The following is a 27,766-nucleotide window of genomic DNA, read 5'->3' on the forward strand; positions in this document are numbered from 1 at the left end:
GGCGTCATCTTCAGAAGCCTGCCATGTTCCTGCCTTACTCTTGGCGGGGATTGTGCCTGCCACTCCCGGGCTCCCAGCAGGCAGGCCCGGCGTCCCCGCTCTGCCTTTCTTCTCATGCACTTCACTGGGGGGGTTTATGAAGAGGAAGAATCGGACTTAGTAGGTTGGGGAAGCCTCTGAGAGTCTTCCTTTTAACCCACTTCCGTGGCCCTGTGCTGCTGGGGCCCATGCTTTGGCCTGGCCTGAGAGGTGGGGGCGTTGGGTCACCACAGAAGACATTGTTTGCACAGGGAAGGCCCCTTGGCTGGTCCAGCCAGGCGGGGGACAGTTGCAGAACTCAGCCTGGTGTAGAGCTGGCCTCCCTTTCTCCTCAGCTCCGGCTGGAGGCCTCAGGCTTTGGCTCTGAACTAGGAGCACTCTGTGGGCAGTAACTCCTGGGTGACACCCTCAACCAGAAGGGGGTTCCTGAGAGGTTGCCGCTGTAGGCTCTTACCATTTGAAATTCCCTTCCATGGCCCTCTTTCCTTCCCAGCTCTTCACAAATAGCAGCTAGAAGGGAGAGGGGTTTTCCTGTTTTTTCTGATGTGGGGGAAGGGGCTGCGTGTTGGGAGGGGTTAGATGCAGCCTGTGCTTCGTCACTTCCACATCCCTGTGGTCCTCACACGTGCACATACCTCAAGAACTCCCATTTTCTTGCTCAGGCCTGAACCCCTCTGCACACCTCAGCCCGGCCCGTGGACCTGCTCAGAACACGAGTCAAGTGCCATTCCCTTCATATGGGGGGGGGTGGTGGTGCGCGAGGGCTAGAGAACTCACTCCAGGGCTTGGTGAGGTCAAGGTCCACCCTGCCAGCCCGGGGAGGCCCTTGGCCTTCCTTGGTGGGCCTCTGTGTTCCTCTCCTGGGACCCCTGCCAGCCCTAACAGGATTCTCTGATCCTGAGGCCCTGTGCAGCTCAGAGAAATGGGGCGGCGGGGGGGGGGGGGGTGCTTCCTGAGTTTGGGCCAGCTAGCTCCCAGGAGCAGCAGTGCAGGCCGACGTCAGGGAGAACGTCAGCCCAATCCACTCTGCTGTTCCTCTTCACCCCGTCTGCACAGGTCCCTGGATGGCCGCCTGCAGGTGTCCCATCGGAAGGGGCTCCCCCATGTCATCTACTGCCGCTTGTGGCGATGGCCCGACCTGCACAGCCACCACGAGCTGCGGGCCATGGAGCTGTGTGAGTTCGCCTTCAACATGAAGAAGGATGAGGTCTGCGTGAATCCCTACCACTATCAGAGGGTAGAGACCCCAGGTAGGCGCCCCCGTTCCAGGGGTCTGTAGCTTATCTGCTCCGGGGGTCTGCAGCTATCTGCCCGGTGTCTCCTTCCCCTTCCTGGGCGGGAGAGGGGGGTAGAGGCGGGTCCACTGTGCTGGTGGGCCAGCGACACTAGGAGGGCTTTGGTGCCAGCCCAGCCTTGACACTGACCCACCTCTGCTCTTCTGGACAGTTCTACCTCCTGTGCTGGTCCCACGCCACACAGAGATCCCGGCCGAGTTCCCTCCGCTGGACGACTACAGCCATTCCATCCCTGAGAACACGAACTTCCCCGCGGGCATCGAGCCCCAGAGCAATATTCCAGGTAGGCGCCGCGGTGTGTAGGCCACCAGGGGCCCTGCCTCCCGTCCCCCCAACAACCCCCCGTGGCTCTCCTGGCCCCCTCGAACCCGTCTCCCCTGCACACAGCGCTGGCCCCAGGGCCCTGACTCAGAACCGCACACCCGTTGGGAGAGGACCCGTGGCCTTGGCCTCCCCGCTCACTAACGATGCTTTTCTTGGCACGAGGAGCGGCGGCGTGACCCTTCCGCCCGGGCTCGGTGCAGTCATTTATTTTGGAAGCGGAAATAGCAACGCTGTGTTTCTCTCACCGCCCTCGCGGCCAAGGCTGGAGTTTGGGCAGGATCTCCCGACGGTCTGGGGGCCTGCAGAGCCATGGGGGAACCGAGGGCCGGGCGGCCAGTGTGGAGAACCGGGGCCCTAAGTAAGTAAGCTTGGTGGGGGGACCGCAGCCTGGGCGGGAGCTGCTGCCAGCTGGAGTTTTTACTGCACAGGGAGAAAGTGGGCTCAGCTGTCAGAGTGCAAATGTTTTTAGAAGCCCCTCATTTACATGCAAATAAGGTGTGAATCACCAGCCCTTGGGGCGTCCAGGAAAACTGCTTGCCGGTGCTTGGGCTGGTCCCAGTGGCAGGAATCCTGCCGCCTGCTTTTCCGAGAGCCAGAGCTCTCTGGTTGGAGGGAGCCTCTCACCCTGAGTGAGTTAGCGCAGTGCTGAGGTTGACCACAGGCCTGTGCGCTGGGGCAGAGCGTTCCAAGAGACCCCTTTACAGACCCAGCCTTTCCAGGTCCTTCACAAGGTCACTGTGTTTACTGAGCAAACCTTAGAGAGCTCAGTCACTGTCCAGGGTCAGTCAGAGAACTAGATCACAGTCATTGCTGTCAGTGAACTTGCAGCTGCCCAGGGAGGCCAGGACCACCCCTAGAGGGACGACAAAGACCAAGGTGTCCCTGCAGGAGTAGACAGCAGAGCCAAAGGGCCCTTGGGAGGACAGAGATGGGCAAGACTGAGGCAAGTCCACGGCCTCCTTGGAGGGGTGGGCTTACATCTGACCTTCCAGGGTGGGGAGCACTTAGTCTGGCAGAGGCTCTCGGAACAAGCATGTCAATCTCGGGAGTCAGGGCCACGTGAACAGAAGTGGTCCCCATCCAGATGAGGAGCCAGGGGTCGAAGGGTGTGATGATCGCAGAATCCAGGAGACGGTGCCCTTGCCCCGGAGCTGTGTTCCTACAGCACCTGCCGCGGGCAGAGTGGTGTAATTGTGTGATGCGTGTAGCGGGGTTCTCCAAGCCAAACACTGGAGGCCGTTTAATGAACCACCTTCCTTCTGATTCCCAGAAACCCCACCCCCTGGCTACCTGAGTGAAGATGGAGAGACCAGTGACCACCAGATGAACCACAGCATGGATGCAGGTCAGAGTCTTCATCCTGTCCCAGTGCCTGTCTCTCCTCCATCCCTCTATCCCTCCAGCCCTCTCTCAGGCATTTACAGAGCAACCTCTGTGTGCCCAGTGCTGGGAATGGAGGAGTGAGCCTGAGCTGCTCCCAGCCTGAGAGGGAGACAGCAGGCAGTGATCTGCCTTGTGCCCCTAGGGCGTGGGGCACAAGTGGGCAGGCCCTGGGGGGCGGAGCAGTGTCTCATAGTGTAGGTCTCTCTCTCTCTCTTTAAAGATTTTATTTATGTATTTGACAGACAGAGATCACAAGTAGGCATAGAGGCAGGCTGAGAGAAGGAAGCAGGCTCCCTGCTGAGCAGAGAGCCAATTCAGGGCTTGATCCCAGGACCTGAGCTGAAGGCAGAGGCTTAACCCACTGAGCCACTCAGGCGCCCCCGTGTAGGTGTCTCTTGAGTTGAGTCTTAGAACTGGGCAAGTGTTGGCCAAGTCATCGGGGCAGGCAAAGCGTATGCCAGGCAGAGTCCTGGGGCACGTGGGCAGGACAGCCTGGTGCCTTCCTGGGCCGAGGAGAGCTCAGTGTGGCTGGAGAGCGGGGAGAGGCGGGAGGACAGTCATTCGGGGTTTGAGAGAGGGCAGGAGTCCCCTTGGGCTGTAGGCAGAGTCCCGTCCATCGCCCCCCCCCCCCCCCCCCCCCCCGTCGTGAGGTGTTGCTGGCAGTCGACTGGCGGGGGTGGGCTCTATCACCTAAGATCGGGAAGAGCCCACACAGAGGCAGGGTCTTTGCTGGGGATCTGTGTGTAGTGACCAAACGTGACTGAGGTGTTCCTGTCAAGAGGGACCCAGCCCCCCTGTCTCCAGATGTCCTGCGTCATTTGTTATGGGACCAAATTGGCTCCCGGAACCGAAGCCCACCGGCCAGCCACATAGACTGTGCACTCGCCGGGTGTGTGGTGGGGTGAGGAGGAGCAGGGAGCTGAGCAGATGTCCGTCCCGACAAGAGCAGGCATGCCGGGTCCACACAGAGCCATGGTGGGAGGCAGAGCCAGCTACCCTTGCACGCGGCCCAGGGGAGGGTGTGCGATTCCCGCAAGAAGCAGGAAGGAGACGTGCCCATTCACCATGAACCTAGTTGCCGGCTACCTAGCCTGGGCATCGTGGCACGTGGTGGGTAGCACACGCCCCCCTCGAGAGGCGGATGGCGCGGACCCAGCTGGAATGCACTGAAGGCCTCCTGTACTCGGTGCCAAGCGGCTGCTGCAAGCTCACGGCTTTGAGGTGCTGCCGCGGGGCCTCGGCGGAGCAGCATCTCTCCAGAGGCCGCATGGCTCCTCAATCCTTTCTCTCCCCTCCTTGCTCTTCTTCCTGTGCGTGGAATGATTACGGTTGTCAAAGAAAACCGGCCGAAGGAGGGGATCCGGGCACCGAATGAGCAGCCTGCCCCTTTCCCCCTCAACCCTCCTTTCTCGGCCCCTCCCTGCCCTCCTTTCTGCCCTGTGGTCTGTCCCCGCAATCAGTGTACCCGCGGGGCCCTGTTGGGGGCGCCCGTCATCTGTCAGAGGTGGACATTGGGCTTCAGGGACCCCCGGCCCGTGGATGGGGTCTCCAGCTTATCCTCTGTTCTTGACTCAACGTTCACGTGGAAACCAGTCAAGTTGCTCTCTTGGCAGCTGAGATGTGATAGTGTATTTGTTGGGGCCTGAGGACCACCTTTTCCAGCCCTGTGGCCCCCAGGACATGCACACGGGCCCTTCCAGGCCAGGCCTTCCCCAGGCCGCCTTGATTTGGGCTGCGACAAAACAGGAAAGCATTTACGGAGCGCCCACCGTGTGCCAGTCTCGGGGCAGCCATTTGTACGCGCACGACCTCCCTTCACATCTGCAGGTCACACGGTGGATGCTATTATCCGCATTTTATACCTGAAGGGGGGAGAAAATCGGGGCGCAAAGAGGTTAAACCACTTTGCTAAAACCCCACAGCTGATACACTGGGCGCAGGCCTGGACTCCGGGGCCAATTTGGAAACTGCCTCTTCCCGGGCTCTTCCACATCCCCTGATGGATTGGGTTCTGGAGGAGGAAAAGAAGCCCGTGGCTCCTCCCTCACCCTCGGGGAGGTTACAGCCCGGTTGGGGAGCAGGAACAGACCCCTTTAACAGCTCCAGGCACCTCTGCAGGCAGACTGGCAGGTGGCAGGGGTTGGGGGCTGCGCCTCCCATAGGCTGTCCCAGCTGGAGGCAGGGACACGGGGATGAGCCAAATTGCTCTGGGGAGAGGCGTCCGCTGGGTTGTCTGATGCGATGTGGTTTTCTCTGTTCTGGGAGCAACAGGTAGAGAGAAGGGAGCAGGACAGGAAGAGCTGGGTAGGTTCAGACATCGTTCCCCAGGAACCATCATGCCTCACGTCGGATATCACTCTGGTTGGAGGCCTGTGGGATTTCTGAGGCAGCTTGCTGCGTTTCCTGAGACCTGGGAAGGGGCTGCATTTGGGACGGACAGCTGCAGGCCTTGCTATGCAGGAGGTTGAGGCTTGGCTGCCTGGGCCTTTGAGCAAAGCTGGAGAGAGGGCCTTCCCTGCCCTTCTCATTTCCCTGGGGGCAGAGCTGCAGGGGAGCTCCCGGCCCTGCACTGTGGGCTTGGGCAAGACTCTCACACCATTGAGTCCTGGGAGAGACCTCTGAGGTTATCTGATTATCCATTTGTGCCTCAGGTAAAGACTGGGACCCAGGGACTGGGTTGAGCTGCCCCGTCTTGAGGCAGGCGTTCAGGAATTCAGCTCTCCAAGTCAAGAGTGTTCTATTAGTTCTCACGACTGTGTCTCACCTCGCAGGTTCTCCAAACCTTTCCCCGAATCCGATGTCCCCAGCGCACAATAATTTGGGTAAGTATCTCCCTGTCTAGCAGCAGCCCTGGCTGGAGGCCGGTGTGGGGAGGGGTCCCTGAGCGTGAGGCTCTCTCCCCCACCCCCGCCCCACCCCCACCATCAGCTGAGCTCAGCCCATCAGGTTTCTGGTTACAGTGATTCTGGGGTCACCCACGGAACAGAGTAACCTGAGAGCAGTGGTGGCAGGAAAAAGGTGACCATGTGCTGGGTTTGTATTTCCCCTGAGTGGCTGTCAGACGTGAGTGAATGAAAATCCCCCAAACCTTGTGCTCAGGAGCCGAGAAGTTGTGGTCAGCCAAGCACTCGTGTGTGGTTTGATGCAAAGCCACGAACGGCCATGTGGACTCTGGCCCCCTGACTTCTGTTGACTGATTTCAAGAGAGACTTGGGGTTTTATCCTAGTATTTCGTCTTAGAATTATGTACTTTTTAGGTTTTTTTTAAAGCTTAGTGTTTAAAAGAGTATTTATTTATTTGTCAGAAAAGAGAAAACACAAGCAGGATGTGGGGGGTGGCAGAGGGAGAAGCAGACTCCCCCACTGAGCAGAGAGCCTGATGTGGGGCTCGATCCCAGGACCCTGGAATCATGACCAGAGCCGAAGGCAGATCCTCAACTGGCTTAGCCACCCAGGCAACCCATGTGCCTTTTATTTGAAACAGCGAGATATAAGGAAATTGGGGTTGGGGAAGGGTGAGCACAGTTGCCCCTCCTCTCCTCACCCTCCCACACTGTTCTTGTTTTGCTATGGTCCTTCCGACATTTGTGGATCACGGGTCTGTATTAGTGCCTCACCAGTGGTGATCACAGTTGTCCACCCATTTTTTTTTTTTTTCATTCTTCTTGTTCCTTTGTAAAGACATTTCCATATTTAGATGCCTCCTCTCTCCTCTTGCCTTGTCTCCTGATGTTTTAGAGCAGGTGGACCATGGTTTCTGTGTGAGGGCAGTTTCTGGACTCCAGGAGGGCCCCTCTGCTCCTGAGTGGGGCCTGTTGAAGGGTTCAGGGCAAATGGAACTTCCACTCTGTCTTTCCTGGGGGCTGTTTTGATTTTTTTTTTTTTTTAATGTGCTGGTCTGGTAGTTTTGGGAAAATGTGAGTTTGATTTTGTTTGGGCCTTGACTGCTGGGGTTTGGTTTGTGAAAAAAGGTTTGGGAAAAGAAAGAGTTAATATCCAAGTTCCGTGAATGAAGTGGAGGTTGGTCTGGCTTTTATTCCCAGTTGTTTCCAGGCCTTGACTGATAGCATCAGATGAAGAAAAGCATTTAGAACCTCGGGAGATGCCTGAAACCCCTTTCATAGAGGCTGACAAGTGGGCAGTGTGAAATGGGACTTTGGGCGAATCTATTCTAACGTCTTTGTAAAATAATATCACTGTGAGTGTTGGGCTTTGCGGAGGGAAGGTCACATTCCTGATGTGAAAGGACCGATTGAGTTATTAAAAACAAACTCTGAAGGCTAGAAGCTGTGTTAACACTTGAGAAATTAAAGGCCAGGATCTTGAACCCGACTCTGGTTTTCCAGCTTTGGAGGTTGGCTGGTTTAAATTTCATTTGGGGACCGTTCTACTCCTCCGGCCCTTGGCCAAGGCAGCCCCTTGAGTCCACAGACCCTGAGCAGGCCCTTGCCTCAGAAGCCGTGCTGCCTCAGTGGTTCAGAATGAAAGCTGTCCCAGGTGGTAGCTTGCTGGGAATTTCCTTCTAGTTTGGGTAGACCAGGACAACAGGATGGTTTTTGAACTTGGACCTGGGGCAGGGGTGTTCCACGGACTCAGTTCTCCCTCTCTGCCTCCCCATTCCTCAGGCCCCTTGGGTGAGGGCTGAGAATACTTCAGTCATTTCTCCAAAGGCAGGAACAGCCCCCAGGCCGGGTGGAGGGAGAGTGGGTGCCGGTGTGCTGGGAACACCTGCATGGGGGGACGAGTCAGCTCATGAGTCAGGGGCAGGACTCGTGGTGAGACATCAGTGCTTCCTGTCCACTTGCGGGGCCCCAGAACCACCCCCCTACCTTCACCTTTTTAAAACTCTTGGCTTCATCCCCACCTAGAAAATCTCACGGACTCCAGGCATCCTCTCTGGAAGGGAGGGATGAAGGTGATGATGATGGCAAACATTTCTTGACAACTTAGTGTTTGGAGCGCTTCATGCACGTTAACCCAGGCTTCGTAACCACTGCACACGATGGCAGTACTATGATTCTTCACTTGCCTGATTAGGAAGCCAAGGAGCAGGCTGGTCACCTCACTCCTGCCAAGTAAATGGAGAAGCTTCGAACTCAGGCCTTCAAACTCAGGATTCAGAGCATGTGCTTCTCTCTGCAGCAGGACACGGTCTCACTGCATTGTTTAGACCAGCTCCCCCGTCCTCACCTCCTCCTCAGGACCAAGCTCTAGAATGGCATTGGCGTTGAGGGTGGGTCTCAGGTTTAGGAGCTGGGGTGGGAGCCCTGCCTGCCAGCCTTTCTCTTCCTTCCTTGTTGATGCTCCAGGAACTTCCTGCCAGTCCAGGTGGGGCGGGGGGTTCAAGGAGGACTCACAGACCCTGCCATCAAGATACTATGGCCTTGTGGGGAATCAGTAAGGCAGGAGTAAACGTAATTATGAAACGAGAAGTAGGTACAGTTGAAATAGCCGGAGGGTCCAAAGGAGACAGTGATGGCGTCCCAGTGCGGACCTGCCCCCAGGCTGGCCTGTGTCTCTGTGGAATTCATTCAGTCAGGTCTGCTGTGTTCCCAGTATGTGCAGATACTGGGAGTCCATGTGGGCATTCACAATCTGATGGGAATGGAGGGAGGGGTCTCTGTCCCCCCGTGAGGCATTGTGCCAGACCCCAAGGGAGTAGGCAGAAGGGGAACTGTGTAGGCCAAGGAGGAAAGTGCCAGATCAGGTAGGAAGACCTCAGAGTCACGGTGTCAGGAGTGAGCTGGCCCCGGAAGGACAGGTGAGACGCTGGGAGGCGGAGAAGGAGGGAAGGACATCGCGGGTAGAGGGAAGGGCATGAAAGGGGGGGGGGGAGCTCAGAGGATAGCCACTGTTGTGGTTGGCTGGGATGAGGGGGGCAGATGAGGCTGGTGATGCAGTGGTGACACTGAGCAAAGAGCCTTGAATGCTCAGTGGTTTCCTTCTTGCCTACGAATGAAGTCACTGAAGGGAAGGGTGGTTGGTTATCAGCTGACAGCTTCATAAAGATTAACCTGGCCAGTGTATAGAAGTTAAATTCTAGAGGAAATGGCTGGTGGCCAAACCCCAGGCCCCCCCCCCCCCCCAGATTTAAAAAGAAAAATCTGCCCTTAGAAAGCTGTTAAACTGAAGGAGACCAAGATGAACGCTTTGGAGTGATGGCGGTGGGGCTCGGAGGGTCCCTGAGAGAGGCCGCGGGCCTGAATCAGCAGGCAATTATTGACCAGCTTTAACTGGGAAGCTGCTGAGGCAGGACGTCCAGGAGCCGGGATGGGCTTGGGTGGGAAGGTGGCAATGAGTGGCCGATGTCTAACTGTGTCCAGGACACAACCAAGCCGTCCGGAGAGACGCCGGGGCTGGCCCTGCTGACTTTGGAAGCCATTAGCCTGTGGGCAGCCTTTCCCAAAGTGGGGTAAGGGAGACAGGGTTTTGTCATCACCAGAGTTTGGAAACCTGTGCCGTAAGCCCCCCCCCACCCCATACCTCCCCTCCCTGGGCACCCAGGGCACTCATGTGGGCAGGCCTCTGAGCAGCCCTGTGCAAGGGAGGCCCGTTGGTTGGAACCTTTCGCCCCCGCATCTGAGCGCTGCCGAAACACTTCACTCTCATAACCTGTCAACCATCTGTAGGATCTCACCCTGGAAACTCTGACAGAGATCCGGCTGACGTCCTGGGAGTGGGTGAATTGGGAGAGGGAAACCCAGCTCGAGGAGGAAGGAAGGCCAGAGAGGGACTGATCGGGTGCCCTGGGAGGGAGGAGGTTGGGGAAGAGGCTGAGGGTCAGGGGAGGGCTGGGTCCGGCAGCCAGTGGCGTGGGAGGCCAGTGAGCAGGTGGGAAGGAGAGGCCTTGAGGTGACGTTGGGAGTTCAAGGGCACCCTCGGAGCACCTGCGGGGAAAGGTGGGGGCTGAGGTCGGGCAGTGGTATGGGCAGGGCAAGTAAAAGGCAAGATGACAGTAGGGAAGGATGGGGACATCTCAGGACATTGGACTATTTCCTGCAAAGCAATTATGTGGGAAGAGAGGAAACAGAGGACATCTGGCTCGCTCCGCATTTCCTTCCCACTCCGGGCAAGAGACTGAGGCTCCTGCCACAGCAAGGCCACTCCTGGTGACTGGGGGCGGGGCCCAGATGAGTGACTGCCCGCCAGCTCAGCTCCTTGTCAGAGGCAGGCTCTGGGGAGAGCCGGCTCCGTCTTGCAGGGAAGGGATGTGAGCAGGTGACGAGCCTGTGCTTCCACATCATGCTCCATGAGTCACCTGGGCTTTCCTGAGCCCTGAAGTCAAGGATTGGGCCGAATGGAGGGGAAGGAGAAGGGAAGTGGGAAGAGGAAAAAGATAAGGAGCTAGACCCTGACGGTGAGTAAGTGGTTCTTGCTTTAAAGGGAGACATTTGGGAAGGGGTCTTGACCGATGGAGAAGAGGTACCAGGGAGCACCTCCGGGGTAGCGGCTACACTGGAGCTGGACCAGGTGACAGTTCCCAGAATGCCCAGAGGAAGCTCTCTTCCTCTCGTCCCTGAAAGAGGCCGTGGTCCAGGTGACAGCCTGCCTGGTTCCAGGTGTCTTCCCGCTGCCACATAGAGCTCTTGCTATGGTCTCCTCAGGCTCTGATCTCCTCAAGCTTAAGAAATTACAGACGTCTTGATGACAGCAAGGCAGCCGCTGGTCTTGGCTGCAGCAAACTGGTCCTAGCTGGAAGAGCGGGGAGCTGCTGTCCATGCACACCTCGTTTTGTTGTCCTCCCCCTTAAGGAGCTAGGTTGGAACTGGAGCCCCAGATGTGGGGAGCCTGCCATCTTGGGCCTGAGGGAACTAACCTTGGGGGACACAAGTGGCTTTGATGCTCGGAGTGGTGAGGGAATGTTCCAGAGCCATGTGAGCCAGGGCTGAATGGTTGAGCTTGGGTCGATGAGAGGTGGGCAGCCCAGGCAGCAGGGATGGCAGGGACTGAGTTAGGACCGTGGGGGTGCCTGGGGACTAGAGCATGGCATCTCCAGGGCGGGAGGTCACACTGCCTTCCACAGGGGAGGAGGGCCCAGGCAAAGGCAGTTTGTTCACATTCTGACCTTTACCCTTTGTGATTCTGGTGCTTTGCCTGCTCCTAGCTTTTGATTCATCGTAGAAAGTTAATTTCCCCCTGCCGTCCCCCACTCCTTTTCCTTTACCGGATTTGGATCTCTTGCACATGTTTTTAATAGGCATCCCTTAATCCAAGCGTTGCCTTCTGGGTTTTATTCTGTTTTCTTTTCCTTAAACAAAACAGAAAGTCTATGCCAGCTTGGAATAGGGCTTAAAAGCGAAGCCAGCCAGCGCCGTCAGGCTGGCGGGGAGCCAGCTGTGAATGAAGTGCCCCACGCCCCTCCAGAAGTTTGGCTGATACCATGCTGGTGGGGGCAGGGGGCGGAGAGCGGTGGGAGCGGGAGGTTCCTGCGGCTCCAACATCTCTGCTCTGGGAAGAGCGATGAGCCCAGACGCAGCAGTCTGCCCGGGAGCAGGGCCGTGTGCAGGGGCCGCCTTGGGCACACACCATTGTCTGGTATGCCAGGTGTGCCGAGTCTGTGGCCTGGAGATGCAAAACTACTGTCAGGGAGGCAAGTGCCCTTAGCCCTGGGAGAGTCATCCTCTCACAGGAGCCTCTGTGTGATATGTCTTCAGGTCCTTTGCAAGGAGCGATCTTATGCAAAATGGCCTTTGCATTTGTTGGAAGACTCTTGGAATTCAGGCTGGCTGGCTTGATGGATGTGGGAGGAGATTCAGGTTGCCACCTGATTTCTTAAAAGATTTCTTTGGAGACTTAGGGCCAGGGCAAGCTTTGATTCCCCTGCAGAACTTGTCAGCATTGTCTGTACACAACCAGAGACACATAGAATGTGATGTTACCTTTTTGCCTTGTCTGCTAGGGAGCTCAGAGCCAAGCTGAGTGCTCTCTCAGTAACTATAACCCATGATTTTACTGTTTATAATGTTCTCATTTCCAGCATCCTGACTTTATATTTTTCTTGTACTTAACCATGATATGGATAAGTCTTTGGGTGAGAAATAAAAATGAGGATACATCTGCTGTTTAAGAATAAGTTGCCGTTCGGGATGCCTGGGTGGCTCAGTTGGTTAAGCAGCTGCCTTCGGCTCAGGTCATGATCCCAGCGTCCTGAGATCAAGTCCCACATCAAGCTTCTTGCTCCGCAGGGAGCCTGCTTCTCCCTCTGCCTCTGCCTGCCTCTCTGTCTGCCTGTGCTTGCTCTCGCTCACTCTCTCTCTGACAAATAAATAAATAAAATCTTAAAAAAAAAAAAAAAAAAAAAAGAATAAGTTGCCATTCAAGGGAGAACCTGGAGGTGGCGACCATATGTTTTGGTCTGCAGCTCCCTTTGAAGAGGTTCCTTGAGGAGGGGCAGCTGAGAGGTGCCGGGAGGGGCAGAGGTGAAAGGCACGGCTGCGTCTTAGGTGTTTCTGGAGACTTGTGACTACATGGCTGGGGGCACTGCCCCGGCTCAGTCCTGCTTCCAAACACAGGCCAGCTCATCCGAACAGCATTCAGGAAAACGGTACCCTTCAGACTTGGCCTTGATCTGACTGCCCTGCCCTCCCCCTACACCCCCAACTCTTCAAACTAGCATCTCTTTAATTATGTGTCAGGCTCCCGAGTCCAGCGTTTTCCACCACATTGTCCAATGTGTATCTGTAAGTTGCGGGGATGTTTAGATAAGGGCTCAGATCTGCTTGGGGGGCCTCTTGGGCCAGGACCCCAAGCCTGTCTCTGGTTCTGAGATGCCTCAAAGCTCACATTTCCCCTGAGTGGTTCTGGCACCACGCTACCCAATGGGTGGCCTGTGGCTTTTCTTCTTTTGATGGGTAGCTGTGCCAGGCTTCCTGGGAGCCAGGCTCTCTCTCTCTTCTGCCTGCACTAAGCCCAGGGGGTGCTGGAAGGCTTTATGATTTGGGATGAGGACTCTGTTCTGTACTTTGCTGGGGACGCCAAGGCCCGTGCAGAGCAGCCCCAGCTGCCTCTCCAGGCTGACCTCCGCCAGATGCACAGTGACCTGGATGGTCTGCACTAGGCATCTTCCAGGAAAGTTGCAGTGGTTGTCCAGGCCGGGGGAGCTCACAAAGCAAGGCCAGCAGAGCCAGCCCCTGGGCAGTGGTGGTCAGCAGCCCCTGCTCAGGACTTCTTGCCTCCGACGCGTTGCCCGTCCCTTTTGAGTGCCTGGATTATACTTGGATTTCTTGGTGTGTGTGTGTGTGTGTGTGTGTGTGTTTTTAAGGTCACCAAAGCAACATAGCTCACATTTTAGTGACCACATTGTTTAAAATATAGCTTATCTCATTGGAATGTCGGAGCGTGGAGTGACACCAGAGCCGGATGGGGCCCATGTGGCTCAACCCGACCTCCGGGGCCTAGGCCACAAGCCATGGTCGCCCCTGCCCCATCACTCCTCCCTCCCTCATTACAAGTAGCCCCTACCGTCTCTCATCTTCCCTGGGAAGAGAGGAGAGGGCCAAGGACATTTTACTTCCCCGCAGTGGAGGCCGGGACAGGAGCAGGACGTACTCAGGTTCATGTACATCCTCAGTTCTAATCATCAGCACCACGTACAGAATGCTTGATGCGTGCCCCGCGCTTTTGGGATTTCTCCCAGTCTGTCCACAGACTGGGCGGTGTTGGTGAAAGGGGCCGCCCGTCCCGTGGCTGTGGAGAGCCACGAGTCAAGCTGAAACCCTCAGAGCTGGTCTGGTTTGCTCACAGTTGCAGAGCCAATCCGTGTGGAGTGCAGAGCGCGTTCTGGGCTGCCTGGCGGTGAAGCCTGGGCTCTGTGACCTGGCTGAAGCTGGAAGGCGGTGGTCTCCACACAGGGGCTCTTCTGCCCCTTCAAAGACAGCTGGCAGTATCTGGAGCCATTTGTCCGTGTCCGGCTGGGGTGGGGGTGATGGATGTGTGCCACTGGCATTTAGTGGGTGCTGCTACAAAGCCTGTAACAGATGGGGCTCCCCACCCCCCAGTCCAAGGATCATTTGGCCCAAGATGTTGATGATGCTGGGGCGAAGAGGCTGATCTAGGTGTCCTAACCCTTCCACGGACGCTTTCTGGGCCTGTGCTGAGTGCAGGAATGTTACCGATCTGCATCTTCTTACACATGGGGTAGGTGTTCTCCTTCCCCTGAGAAGGGATCATAGGCACAGACCCCACAAGTAGATCTGGGCCCTCGGCCCTGCAGGCCCCTCCCAGAACAGTTTCTGATTTTTTTTTTCCTCTTGTGCTTCACACATTTCCAAAGTCCTGGTGAGCAGATTTCCCCGGGGGTTCTCACTCCAGGCAGTGAGCTGGGGTCTCTGGCCAGGGCTCAGCGCTGGCATGGTGAGCCTTTCCTGTCCCTTGTACCTAATCCCGCAGATGCACCCTAAGTACTCAGGGGACTCCAAATATATTTAATATCAGGCTGGAGGTCTAAGACGGAGGAGTGAGAAGGGGCGGGGCCTCTTTGGTTCTCCAAGAGGGAGGTGGATTCACGTAGGCAGTGAGGGGGTCAGGACAATACTCCACCCCATGTTGGGGCCGTGCGGGGCAGGGAGGCTGGACCAGCGTGCTGGGGAGTCCTGTTAGGATGCTGCAGCACTGATGGCAGGGAGGAAGGACGGGGGCCTGGCCCAGGGCCAAACATGGACCCAGTGGGGTGTCCGAGATGATACAGGGAGGAGGGCTGGGGGCCCGGACAGGTGTGGACTAGGGTGGCCGGAGGTGACAGGAAGGTGAGGGAGTTCCAGGAAAGAAGATGGGGGGGGAGGATTGTGTAATGGGAAACCTCTATTTCAGGGTTCCCAACTCTTATTAGAAAGAGAACTGGTGTCTCCCAAGATGGCAGTTTTGCTTTGAGGAGCTCTTGGTTGAGACCACAGGACAAATGGAGAATTTCTTTTAGGTGGCTTTGTGTCTTAGCCGTCCCGACAGACAGCACGTGGAGACATTTGGAAGATAGTTTCTGTAACAGCGGTGGGTTCACTCCGTGGACCATGCACGTGTGGTCGGAGGCCCAGTGCCCTGTGGGCCCCCCCCCCACCCACACAGCCCGGGCTTTGCCAGCCTTGTCATCTTACAGGCTCGGACTCTGAGGCTCGGCAGGCTCGGAGTGCCTGAGACCAGGCAGAGCCAAAAGCTGAAAGCCCCTCTGAGGCCAACAGGCTGGGAGGTGGCCGTGTGGGTGGCATGGCCACCCCTGGGGAACCTGCCAGGCCTGTTCAGCAGGCTTGCCCAGGTGTTGTTGGGTGGTGCCTGGCCCTCCTTGAAGACAGCATGAACCCAAGGCCAGCCAGGCAGGATGGGGCCCTTTATGAGCTAAGACTAAATGAAAGCGGCAAGGCTAGTGGAGAAGCCCTTTTCCAAACGCTAGAGTACTTTATCACATTGGATCCTGCAGGCTTCGGTAGGACAAGGCACGAGGTCTGGGGATTGTAACACCCTCAGAGAGGTACAGAAATAGCCTTACAGAGCAGCCAGGGGAGCTTGCTAGGGAGCAGGCGAACTAGGGGCCCCTGACCCAGTAGCCTGGCTTGTCTCCCCAGACCTGCAGCCTGTCACCTACTGCGAGCCGGCCTTCTGGTGCTCCATCTCCTATTATGAACTGAACCAGCGCGTTGGGGAAACATTCCACGCCTCGCAGCCTTCCATGACAGTGGACGGCTTCACCGACCCCTCCAACTCCGAGCGCTTCTGCCTGGGGCTGCTCTCCAACGTCAACAGGAACGCGGCCGTGGAGCTCACGCGGAGGCACATCGGTAAGGGCACCCCGTCTCCTCATCCACCCCCCTCCCCACCCACATCGGCCCAGCAGCCTGGGCTCAGAACCCACCTGCCCCTCCTAACCACCCCCCCACCCCCGCTGTGCCTTACCTTCTGCTGGGACCTGGGGAAAGGTCCCACTTCCCCAGCCAGCCCCCAAACTCTGTATTGCCCTATTTAGGGGCCAGGCCAGAAAAGTTCACATTGCTTGGTCACTCCCATTAGAAAACATAGATTAAGTCTGAAGAGGGGAAACCCAAGGACAAAAACACTCACTTGAGGGGATAAAAATGGCAAATCTATGAAAAGGGCAATGTATGTGATTATCTTAATAAACATATCCCTAAAGGACTGACTGCTAGGTGGATAGGTAGGTGGTGTCCAGAGTGATCTTTTATTAATTTCATATAGGCTGCCAGAACCTTCTAACACCCAGAACATACTTAAGAGACCACTTTGTTTATGGAAGAGGGAGCTGTGTGTGTGTCACTTGGATATTCATAGTTTGGGGATCTTGAGTCCCTCAGAAGACCCTGGAGATGGTATAATAGGGTATGGTCAGTCCAGAGCCCCTGGGCTCCAGGGCAAACCCCGGAGCTGGGCAGGGCACCAGCGGGTCTGGTCCTAAGTGCACCAGAGCACCCTTGATCTTGTCCATATCATGTCTTGAGTTTTCACAGAAAATTTCATTTAAAGAGAGGATTTTATGGTTAAAAGATGAAACGTTGGGGAGCCATGGGTCTGGGCCTGGGTTCTCGTTCTCCAGGGAACAACCTGATGCCCACGGGAGAGCAGAGCCTTGCCGAGGCCACACCATGAGTGTGACCTAGTTGGTGACAAACAGCCCCCTGCCACTGAGCCCTCAGCCTTACCAGACAGCGTCCATATTTGTTCTACGTTAAAAAAGATATGGGTCCTGAGCGGCATCCACAGGTGTTTGTTGTTCTCCTTATGCTTTTCTATATTTTAAAAATAGTGGTTCAGACACTACCAAAACGAAACACATTTTTGTTCTTTTTGTCGGGGTCTTTCCATCTCTGCCTCTGCTCTTGACAGACCATCCAGCGGCCCCTCTTTGTGGACCCCGAGTCCCCCCACACCCCTCGTGTGTCGTGCCAAACTAAGGAGAAAGGGGCTCTGGGGCCATCATGGGCCGAGGAGGCAGAACTCCCACGGCTCCCTGGTTTCTGTCCCACTTGACCTCTGGCTCCATCTTCCAACCCTCTGGGCCTCTTCCCCAGAAGCGGCAACAGAGGCCATCGTCCCGTGCAGAAGAGCCTCCCCAGGCTGAGAGCAGCCCTCATGTCAGCGTGTTTACGTAACTGCTTGCTTCGGCTCACAAAGCCAGCTTAAAAATAATTTCTGTCCATCTGGAATGGATTTCAGAGATGGAGGAAAAGTGAATGGCAGAAACCTATGGAATGTTTTAGAAAAATGCACAGAGAGGAGAAGGTACAGGGGTGGCATGAAGCCATCCCGGTCATGAAGGGCTCCTGGGATGTCTGCTGAATGAGTTTCTGTTGCAGCTCCCGCTCAGAGGGTGCTGTGTGGGGCTCGGCTGCCCTTTGAGTTGCGTGGGAACATCGCCCGTCTTCTGAAGAGATGGAGGCTTTGAGGCTGAGGAACTTGATTTGGGCCCATGGCTTGTCTGTGGCCAAGGCCGTCATGCAGACTTAGCCCATGCCCCTTCCCTGCAACACTGGCCGCCCCGCGTTAGGGGACCCGGTGTCACCCCCACATCCCCTGCGGGTTTAAGCTTGGACTCTGGGTCCTGTTTGTCTGGTGAGGCTGGCGGGGACGCAGTCGCTCAGAACACTGGCTGCAGCTTGGGCCCCTTGGCGTGCCTCTGCTGGCCCTGGGGCCAGCCCCACCCCAGTCCAGTCTGACCCCCATCTCTCCAGGGCGAGGCGTGCGGCTGTACTACATTGGAGGGGAGGTCTTCGCAGAGTGCCTCAGCGACAGCGCCATCTTCGTCCAGTCGCCCAACTGTAACCAGCGCTATGGCTGGCACCCGGCCACCGTTTGCAAGATCCCGCCAGGTAGGAGCTCTCACAGCCCCACCCCGTGGTGCTTCCAGGATGCTGCGGCTTTCTTCATCCTTACCTTTTCTCCTCTTCTGCGTTTGTACTGCCAGCCTGGAGGGGCTTCATAGGGGTTTTGTCTGTGTCTTATCAGACGCAGCCTCTGATGGCTCTGCCTTTGATCCGTAGCCACTCGCTTGCTGCCCTGCGTGCACAGATGCACAGGCACCATGCTTTTGTCCTTCACTCCACAAACTCACACAGCATGTGGGCACCATGCCAGGTGCTTGAGGGAGACGGAGGGGTCTGGGAGGCCCTGTTGCTGTCCCCACAGACCTTACAGGCAGGCTAAGTGTATGAGACAAAGACACAAATGGGTTTAATACAAGGAAAGGTACTAATCACCAAGGAAGCAGCAGAGATAAGGTGCTCTTGGATCCAGGGAGAAAAACTCATTTAAGTGTTGGGATGGATCAGGAAAGGCTTCCTGAAGGCGGCACACAGGCATTGAGGGCTGGCTGGCATTCGGCACAGGGTGACAGTTGGGGTGGGGACCTCAAGGGTACATTATGGGCCAATGCCCCGGGGGTGATGGAGAGTAGGGCACATATGGGTGGAACTCTGGCTGGAGAGGCCATGTAAGAAGCAGGAAGTGTTTAGAAAGCATGATGGGGCCAGGCCCCAGAAGGACGCAAGAAAGTTCTGCTTTTATTCTGGGATGCTCTTGTGGGTTTTCTGTGTAGAACTGATGAATCCCACCTGTATTCCAAGAAATGGCTACAAGCTGCACCCCAGAGGGGGGGCTTGGATAGGGCCACAGCTATGCAGCAACACAGGCAGAGAGACAGACCCCATCCAGGCCTCTGGACCTAGAAAACCCAGGCCGAGAGCCCCGCCAGGGCCCGCTTCTCACAGGCATGCAGCCCCGGGCCGTGCTGCTTACAGAGTGTGGGCTGTGACCGGGCTGGTACTGGGTGTGGCATGTGTTTCCTCCTCTTGGTAGCAGATGATAGCAGAGTGATGAGCTTTGGGCAGGGTCAGCACAGTCTTCTCCCATTATCCTGGCTCCTCGAGTGAGGAGACAAGTTCAGAGAGGGTAAGCCACCTGCACGGAGGCACAGGGCTAGGGAGTGGCTGAGCTGGGAGGAGCCTAGGATGGTGGGACCGTGGAGTCCAGTGGTCCCTCTGCTTCTTGGCTTGGCTGGGAGTCGGACCCCACCTGCTGTCCTGTGTCACTAGACTTCCCCTTGGAGAAAAAGAAAACTGGAAGCTCAGTTGTGTTCCTGGCCTTGTCGCTACTCCCTTCCCCAGCCATCCCACACCTTTCTGGGGAGAGCTGCCTTGGCCCTGGTGGGGTTTGTTATCATAGAACATAGGAGCTAGGAGGACCCCCCGAGGCCAGCCTCCCATTTTACAAAGGAGACCCAGGCTTATGAAGAGAAAGTGACCGACCCAGAGTCACACAGCAAGATTAGGAGTCCGGTGTTGGCCTACTAATAAATGTCACCTTAGCTCACCTGTTGGGTATTTCTAGCATGTGCTGTTGTTATTTTTCTGATTGACATATTCAGGCATTCAGGCAGTACGACTTCAGGAGATTTATTATAAACTTTATTTGGGCCTGGCTCAGGTTTTACTGCCTGGAGAGTTAGACACACATCTTCACTTTGCTACGAATATCACCCTGCCCCAAGGCCAAACTGTGGCCCGAGTCTCTTGCTCCTTCCTGCTCCCAGGTGGATTGAGCAGGGAAGCCCGGGTAGAAGGTACCCTGTGACCCTGTGCCGAGCCACCTGTTGGAACAGCAGGCTGAGGAGCCTTTCGTCTGGCCTGTTTCCCCTGCACCTACTGTCAAGGGCTCCAGCTCCCTGGGTGGTCAGCCATGCCCCACACAGCCATGGGCATTCTGGCTTAGGTACCTTCTCTCTCTAGTCCCTGGAGTCCTGCCTTGGCCCTTTTGTCCAAGGCAAGGCCCACCTCTCCAAACCCTTCCTCAGGTTGTTAGGTCACTGGCTTTACAGTCTTCCTCAGCCTTCCCTGGCTCCGGGAGCTGGGGCTCACAGGCCAGTGTTGAATCCAGCCCTGCGTGTTGCTACTGAGGTGGGGCCGGCTTCAGGGGCAGGGACTGAGATGAGGGGGCCTGTCCCTAGCGTGGCACTGAGTGTGGAGTATGGGGCGAATGCACGGAATAACTGTGTGCCACTTGGGCCGGGTGAGGTATGCTGTTCTGGATGACCCAGGGGTGGCTTCAGCCAGCAGTGGGGCTCTGGACGTGTGTGCCTGTCCCCGCAAGCACTGTTTTTGTTCTCTTGGCAGGGTGCAACCTGAAGATCTTCAACAACCAGGAGTTTGCCGCCCTCCTGGCTCAGTCCGTCAACCAGGGCTTCGAGGCGGTCTACCAGTTGACCCGGATGTGCACCATCCGCATGAGCTTTGTCAAAGGCTGGGGAGCGGAATACAGGTCAGGTCTGGGTGCCACCTGTCATGGGGGCCTGACTGCACAGGACTCAAGCAGCAGAGCAGGGGCCCCTTAGAGATAAGCTAGGCCACCCTCCCCCCAGAGAGCAGAGACCAAGGATCAGAGGCCATGGCTAGGCAGGCCGGGAGGGCCCAAGCCACGCTGGGTAAGGAGGAGCTGAGCACGGCAGTGTCTCAAGCACCAGAAACACATCTTCCTCACCATCACCCTGCCCGGGGACACTGGTACCACTGCCGGTGCACAGATGAGGGGACCAAGGCCCAGGGAGGGAAAGTGACTCACCTGAAGTCACATCATTAGCGGAAAAGCTGAGCCTAGCACTCTGCCTCTTGGCTCCTTGCTCGTTGTTCATTTTGGGCGGATGATTTTAGGACAACCCTCTCCAAGGAGCTGTTCTGCCCTTCTCTGGGGCTCTGCCTCTGATGGAGGTGACCCTGAGGAGCTCAGGTATTAAAATTGAGAGGCAGATGGGAGGAGAGAAGATTTGGGTAGTCAAAAAGGAACCGAGCTTACCCGCTAAGAAAGGAGTTTTGTTTTTATTTTTTTTTTTTTTTCAGAATTTCAGATACTGGTTTAAACATAGCACTGGTCAGGTCTACCTGGTCTCTTCTGTTGAATCTTCCAGAGCTTTCTGGTTTGGGTTTGGCGAAGCTGGTCCCTTTTCTTTCCACGCCTAGACTGGAGGGTGTGAGGGCCAGAGCCCTGTGGCCCTCCGGCCCCCAGCTGCCGTGGCAGACGCAGAGGAGCCCGCGAGGCAGCCTGGGCCAGCGCCTTGCGAGTGACTGCCCCCTTCTCTTCATTTTTCCAGATGTTTGGAATCCATTTTGTTTTGTAGTCATTCTGCACCCAGGCCAAACCCATTTCAGTATTGGCTCTGGGCCACCGTTTGTAATGAAATCCATATGAGCATGACTTATGGAAAGTCAGATTCTCATTAGAGGATTTCGGTCTGTAAAGTCCTCTCCTATTTACCGTATTTGAGCTGCTGTTCCCCGTGTCTGCCCCACAGGTCCAGGGAACACAGCACCTTGGTCTGGGTGGGGGAGGGGGCATCTCTGTAAAATCCAGGATGAGTGACTAACCGAGTAATGAAAGTAGTCAGGCCTCTCAGGAGAACTTACAGCCCAGTTATGACAGCCTGAGGAGATGAGCCCAGGCCCGAGGGCCCAGCCCAGGAGAGATTTTAGCCCACATTTTGGCCCTGGCTGAAATCATTTATGGGACCAGAGTGAAAGGTTACAAAATTAGTATTTTTCTTTCAGTGGGGAAGGGAACTACTTAGCTGGACACCAATGGAAAAGAGCCAGATAAAAGTCCTTTTGCTCTTCCTACACCCAGACTTCTCAGAGGACTGTACTCAGGCATTTCAGGTCAGAGAGGCACCCTGGGGTCCACAAGCCCATCGAGAAACCTCCTTGCTTGCCTAGGCCAAGCAAGGAGGGCATGTGGCCTCGAGCTAAAAGCCCTCGAGCTTGCACACCACAGTGGCCCTTCAGCTCCCAAGTGCTGGGAGGAGGTCCCTTGGTGGTAGAGGCCTTTCCCTAGGGGCACTGTGTCACCATGTGAGACATGCTGCCAGCACGTGGGGTCCTGTGTGGCCTACCGCGTCACTGCCACCTGGCAGCCCCACAGAGCTGCCTAATGGGCGGGTGCGGCCCCTTCCCAGAACAGTCTTGCCCTCCTTCTGCCTCTTGGGCCAAAGAGAGAGTAAGGTTTCATCCCTCCTGTCAGATGGCCAACAGCGGGGAGGGCCCCGGGCCCAGGCCTCTCACCTCCAGCTGGCACAAGCACCTCCGGCCTCAGCAGATAGCCTTTGCTCACTGGAGGCCTTTGGGAGCTCGCCTGTGGGCTGCGTCATCAACCAGCCTGAATTTAGACAAAGTGCTTTGGGGAAAAGAAACGTGTGGTGTGCCTTGGTTTTTTCCAGTAATTGTTCCATGGCTTGCTCTGCTTGTAAGATTTTCCAAAATAAGGCCATAGATGGGAATTATATCAGCACATTGGGAACTGATGGCATGTAGATTCTGTCGGCGCTGTGCAGAAAACACCCCTCCATCAGACAGACACACATCATCAGGGCCTGCTGGGACCGGACCTGGCCCTGGAGCTGAGGCTGCCCATTCAGGACAGATGGGACCCAGGGAGACCTTTGTTCAGGCTGGAAGTTCTTTATGGGGGGGCCTGTCACAGAAATGGGTAGACAAGTAGGATACCCTGGAATTTGCCTAACACATTTAACCCTTGAAGGGCTATTTCCTTCCCCGGCAAGAGAACCTGATTTGTTCAAGGCTCTTTCTTCCTGGTTGGAGGAGTTTGCCCCGGCTGTCTCAGCAAGTCATTGGATCCTCCTCTAGAGCAGGGTCTAGGAAGCCGCCATGGGCCTATCTCTTGCTCTGGCTAGAGGACTCTCATCAAAGCAGGAAGAGGTGTTCTGACTTGTATGTGTGTCCTTCTGCTCATTTTTGAAGTCTCCCAGCCCACTCCTCTCCCTATGTCTTGCAGGAGACAAACCGTGACCAGCACCCCCTGCTGGATCGAGCTGCACCTGAATGGGCCTTTGCAGTGGCTTGACAAGGTCCTCACTCAGATGGGCTCCCCAAGCATCCGCTGTTCCAGTGTGTCTTAGAGACACTGGGTGTGAAGGGGGAGGGTGGGGGGGAGGGTGGGCTTTGTGGGGGAAGGCCGCATAGGAGGAGAAAATTGGAACTCACTATTGTCAATGAAGAAGAAATTTTTCTCCCTCAATCAAAGCGGCACTGACCTGTTTTCCAAAACGCAAAAGCAAACCCAGAGATGGATTTTCTGAACAGCTGTGTCTGCCAAACACATGTGCCCTCTGGCCCCCGTTTGCAGGGCAAGAAATGGCTTCTGCTCTGGCGGCTTGAGCAAACAGGTAGTAGTTCACCACCTGCCCCCTCCTCCCAGCCCCCTTCGGATTTAATGACAGCAATCTGGGATGTCACTGTCCAACAGGAAATGGCCGTGGGTTCCGGCCTGGAGTGTGAAACTCACCTTGGGTGTTCTTGGTGGGACAGAGCCTGCAGGGGCGGGAGCGAACCTCATGCCTAGCCCTCTGGCGCTTGTGACCAGTGCTTCAGCTGAGCATTTCTGAGCCCCAGCACTCCAGCAGACCCTGCACCCAAGGAGCCAGATTGACTTGGGGTGGGGAGGGGGGGCGCATCTGTCCCCTTTCTTCTGACAGTGTCCCGAGAAGGGTGAGCCAGCATGCTCAGAATATGCGCTCGTGGACAGTGGGAAAAGTGGACAAGACCCCTCCTCTCAAATTTGTCCTTTCTCACTTGGAACAGTTGGGAGATCCGCTGAGACTCAGCGCTTATACAATGTATATTTTCTCTTCTCCTGTTAATCTCAGAGATTTGAAGCACGTGAGATGGTCACGTGAGGCAGGAGGCAGTTGTCGCATCAGTGGGGTCTGAGCGGAGGCGACGCTCCATTCCGTGGGTCTGCAGTCCTCTGTAAGAGCTCACTTGCTATTCTCATGCATCCGGCTCTCCTGGTTTACGTAGTCAGTTGCATTAATTAAATGAGCTTTGTCGTATGCTCGTTTAAATGTTTATTTTCTATTTAAAAAAAAATCCTGGGTTGGCACATTGACGGGGAAACCAGCATTGTGGGGGGGGCTGGCAACCTCTCTCTCTCAAGGTGAAGCTTTTCCAGGTTTTGTTGAGAAGACACTCTGCCAGCACTTCTGGAAACTGAAATTAACAGAAGCAAATGCAACCGAAGGGAAAAAAAATCTCAGGCCAACATAGGCAAATGAAAAAGGGCTATTAAATTTTTTTTTTTTTTAACACCTTGGAAAATTGGAGCTTTGGAGCACAGAGGTGTGCCGTCTCCCCCCAACCGCCCCCAGGGATGTAAGATTATCTGGCTCACGGCGGAGGATCATCAGTGACGACTTCAGCAGCTATACTGTGTAAGAAGTACCGTTCCCAGTGGCAATTAGTGAGGAAACTGGTATACATTACTTCAACTGGAAAAAAATCCCTCCTTTTCAACTGGCCTCTTGCAGAATACAGCATTGCCCCGTGTAACTGGGACTTGATTCTTCGTTGCTGTTTTTGTATGAAATGACTTTATCCCATCTTTTTGCATGGGTTTCTACCAGGAAAAGCCAAGGGATTTCCCATGGAAGTCCTGTCTGATTCCAGGCCAAGGGCAGAAAATGTCTACTTCTGGCGGGTATAAATATCAAATGTGATGCCGTTTCTGATGCCTTATGGGGACAGTGGGCGCTTCCTGGCACCTCCCCGGCAGGGTCCTAATGCCCCCCAGCTCTAGCCATGTGGTTTCCAGGTAGGAGAGCTGCTCTCCAAGCTCCCTGAGGACACAGGAAGAGATGGGAGGAGCACCTTGCCAGACCGATGCTGGTCTCTGACTCAGAGCCCAGAGACCCTACACAACCGCCCTCTCCGAGGCGGTCAGACACCAAGGGGCCGGGGTTCACCTGCTGTGAAGCCATCTGCCGACTGCTGCTTCCAGGAAGCCAGCTGGGCCTACCTGGACGTGCACGCATGCTCCTGGTCAGGTCTGAGACTTGTGGTGGGGGCACTCCACTGCGGCCTCCACTGGTGCCGTGGTGCCTTCCCCCAAAGCCAGGGCAGCGGTTTCCGAGGTCTCCATCGGCCTCCTGCTCCTCCTAGGCCTTCCTGTGGCACACAGCCGTCCTCCTGTTTCTTGGGGACTCGCTTCAGGTACAGCACGGTTTGAGCGATCTGGTGGCTGCGCCTGGATGGTGTCTTGGCACCCCTGATGCTCAGGGCCGAGCGCTACTTTAGGAGGTGTGAAGTCTTAGTCTTGTGTTTCTACAAAAGCTCACTTGGCCCCTCTTCTTTATAGACTAGACCCGTGGAGGAAGATGTGAGAGGAGAATGTAGGTAAGTCCACCTCTAGAAGAAATTCAGTCAGACTTCGAGGTGAGGACTTGGTGCCCTTCCCATCAGAGAGGCTGCAGCTGTACGGGGCAGGGGAGGTCCGCAGGGGTAGGGGGACTTGTGTCATATTAGTGGCCTTTCTTTAAGTCACAAAGCGGTTTTCTTAGTTTGAAAATCTTGTTGTAGGAATGGCATTTTCATGTTAAAGAGAATTTTTAAAGGACAGTTGATAGGGGCAGGAGAAAATAGGGTAGTCTGGGGGCAGGGGTGGAGGGCAGTTTTAACTGTCATGTCCTGGGTGGGACTCCCCACCCAGTTGCCTTCACCCTGGGGCTAATGCTGCCCCGAGCCCCCGAGGAGCTAGCCCCGGGCCTGAGGTCCTCAGCTGTGCACCGCCCCCAGGAGCCAACATCTCTTCTCTTCCTTTCCTCCCCCACTCCTCTTCCCAACTTTATTTAGTAACTTAGGTCCTTCCAGCACAAGCCCAGTAGGTAGCTGCCCCAGCGGCTTCGGGTTACAGGCTTGTGCTGGAACATCATCTCAGTTGGCCACCTTCCTGGCGGGCTGCAGACGATCTGACATTTTGAGACAAGCTGAGAGTCAGGAGCGGGGCCTCTGACTCCTCTTAGGAAGCACGCGCGCACACAAGGGCAAGGCTGCTGGCAGACTTTCCCATTGTCCTTATGTTGTCTGTGTTGTATTTTTTTTATTGACCGTGGTGATTTTTTAAAAATCATTAATGTATTGGAATGAGCTGTAGCACGTATCTTGTGCTTAGTTTTTTTTTCCTCCATCTTCCCTTGGCTTCCTAGAGTTTGGACCTATCCCAGGGTTTACTCAAACTGCAGGAAAAGGCTTTAAGTAGCATGTTCATGTCACACACGCATGTATGTAGTCTGGGGAGAAGGCAGAGGGGGTTTCAGCCTGGGCCCCCAGCGGCTCTGAGACTTCGTACCAGTCTTTCCCCAGGCCCAGAGCTCACCTGAGGCCCATCTCTGTTGGCCTCAAAAGGATGAGGAAGACGAATCTGGGGACTGTTCACAGGCCGGTTTCCCAGGGGGGTTACCCATAGCAAGAGGGGGTCTGAGTTTAATGCTGGGCTCTGTGTGACTTGAAGGGGCAGAGTCGGGAGTTGGCCCGAAGATCTATAGTATGTCCCCAATTTACTAAAAACGTGTTGTACCATTTTTCTTTTCGGGGCCTGAACGTTCCCTTCTAGATCATCCATCTGAGGAGTATCCACTACTTCTCAAGAGGGTAGAAAAGCAAAACACATACCCAGCAGGCTGTGGCTCTGACACGAAGAGGAGGGGTCGCTCATAGAAGGGTGGAAGGCAGTGGGCACATGAGGTCCAGGCAACTTTCTAGAAACACAGCTAGCCGATCATGTAAACTGGATTGAGAAATGCTCTCAGTGATTCTGTAACTGATTTTTTATGCTGAAATAATGTACACTCTAGCATTCTGGTGTTTTTATATTTATGTAATAATTTCTTAAAACCATTCAAGACAGAGAACTATTTAATTGTTTTGGAGAAAGTCAGAAAGGTCTCTCTGGGCAAGAGTCAGGGGCCCAGCCCGTTCTGAACGCTGCTGGTTGCGAGCACAGCACTCAGCTTCCAGAAGCTACCCCCCGCAACCAAACTGGGTAAGCATGTGGCAGCACGCACAAATGGGGGGGGGGGGTGCAGGCTCATCCCCAAGGGACCTCAGAACCCACCCCCTCTCCCTTCAGAGCAGTGAGATCTCCAGCCACAGGGATGGAGCCAGAGCCCCCTCCCTCCCCTCTTCACTCACCTCCCTGCTGCTGTGGTGAGGAGGCTCTTCCAGACACTCTGGGGTGGGGTTGGGGGGGCAGGGACAGAGTGTGGAGGGTGTTGGGTGACCTTCACTTCTCAGCCAGCCTGACCTTTGAACACCTTTGTAAAAAGCATGTACGTATTTATAGTGGTTTAGATTTTTCTAACTTTTGTATCTTAAGAGCAGAGCACCTGTTTAAGCATTTTACCCCTATTGTTAAAGATCTGTGTCATCTCTTTCCCCTGTAAGTGCTCTTCTAATAAACTTTTCATTGAAAAGCTCTTCTGGCTGGGTGGGGAGATTTTAAAGGGAGCCCCAAGGGGGGTCCCAGGGGCTACACAAACGTCTTCATCCCCACCCCCCATTCTGCCCCAGCCTCTTCCACTTACCCAGGGTACCCTGCAGTGCCAGTCCACCCTCCAGTGACAACAGGAGCCCCAGCTCAGCCCAGCAAAGGTCAGGCGTGTCACACCAGGTGCCTCTCCCTCGCTTCCCACATCTAAACACCACACCAGTCCCAGCACTGCCATACCTGCATTGGCATTTTGCATCATTGTACAAATGTACAATGTATCAATGTACTTTGCATTCAAGTACAGGAAAGATGAGTGCCACCAGATTCATCCCCCCATAGGCATGGAGGTAGTTTTAGATTCCTAAAGAAGGTTTTCACACTGCAGCTCCAAGGACTTGGTCAGTGCCTCTGAAAACTCCCAAGGAGAAATAGACTACTTGGTCGAATCTTCACTGACCCCAGAT

General features: G+C 55.5%; 1 protein-coding gene across 2 annotated transcripts in view; it reads left to right on the forward strand.

The window, feature by feature from the left end:
• The window catches only part of SMAD3 (SMAD family member 3), a 117,122-nt gene extending 89,834 nt beyond the window's left edge, over positions 1-27,288 (forward strand). For both annotated transcript variants that reach the window (XM_059180899.1, XM_059180900.1), the window contains exons 2-9: positions 1,096-1,289; positions 1,486-1,617; positions 2,929-3,003; positions 5,813-5,863; positions 15,596-15,808; positions 17,714-17,851; positions 20,150-20,294; positions 22,815-27,288. In XM_059180899.1, the coding sequence (XP_059036882.1) occupies positions 1,096-1,289; positions 1,486-1,617; positions 2,929-3,003; positions 5,813-5,863; positions 15,596-15,808; positions 17,714-17,851; positions 20,150-20,294; positions 22,815-22,938 (1,072 nt within the window). In that variant the 3' untranslated portion in view covers positions 22,939-27,288. The remainder of the gene's footprint in view (positions 1-1,095; positions 1,290-1,485; positions 1,618-2,928; positions 3,004-5,812; positions 5,864-15,595; positions 15,809-17,713; positions 17,852-20,149; positions 20,295-22,814) is intronic.
• The last annotated feature ends 478 nt before the right edge of the window (positions 27,289-27,766 follow it).

The sequence above is a fragment of the Mustela lutreola genome, chromosome 7 (genome assembly GCF_030435805.1).
Source record: "Mustela lutreola isolate mMusLut2 chromosome 7, mMusLut2.pri, whole genome shotgun sequence".
NCBI lineage: Eukaryota > Metazoa > Chordata > Mammalia > Carnivora > Mustelidae > Mustela > Mustela lutreola.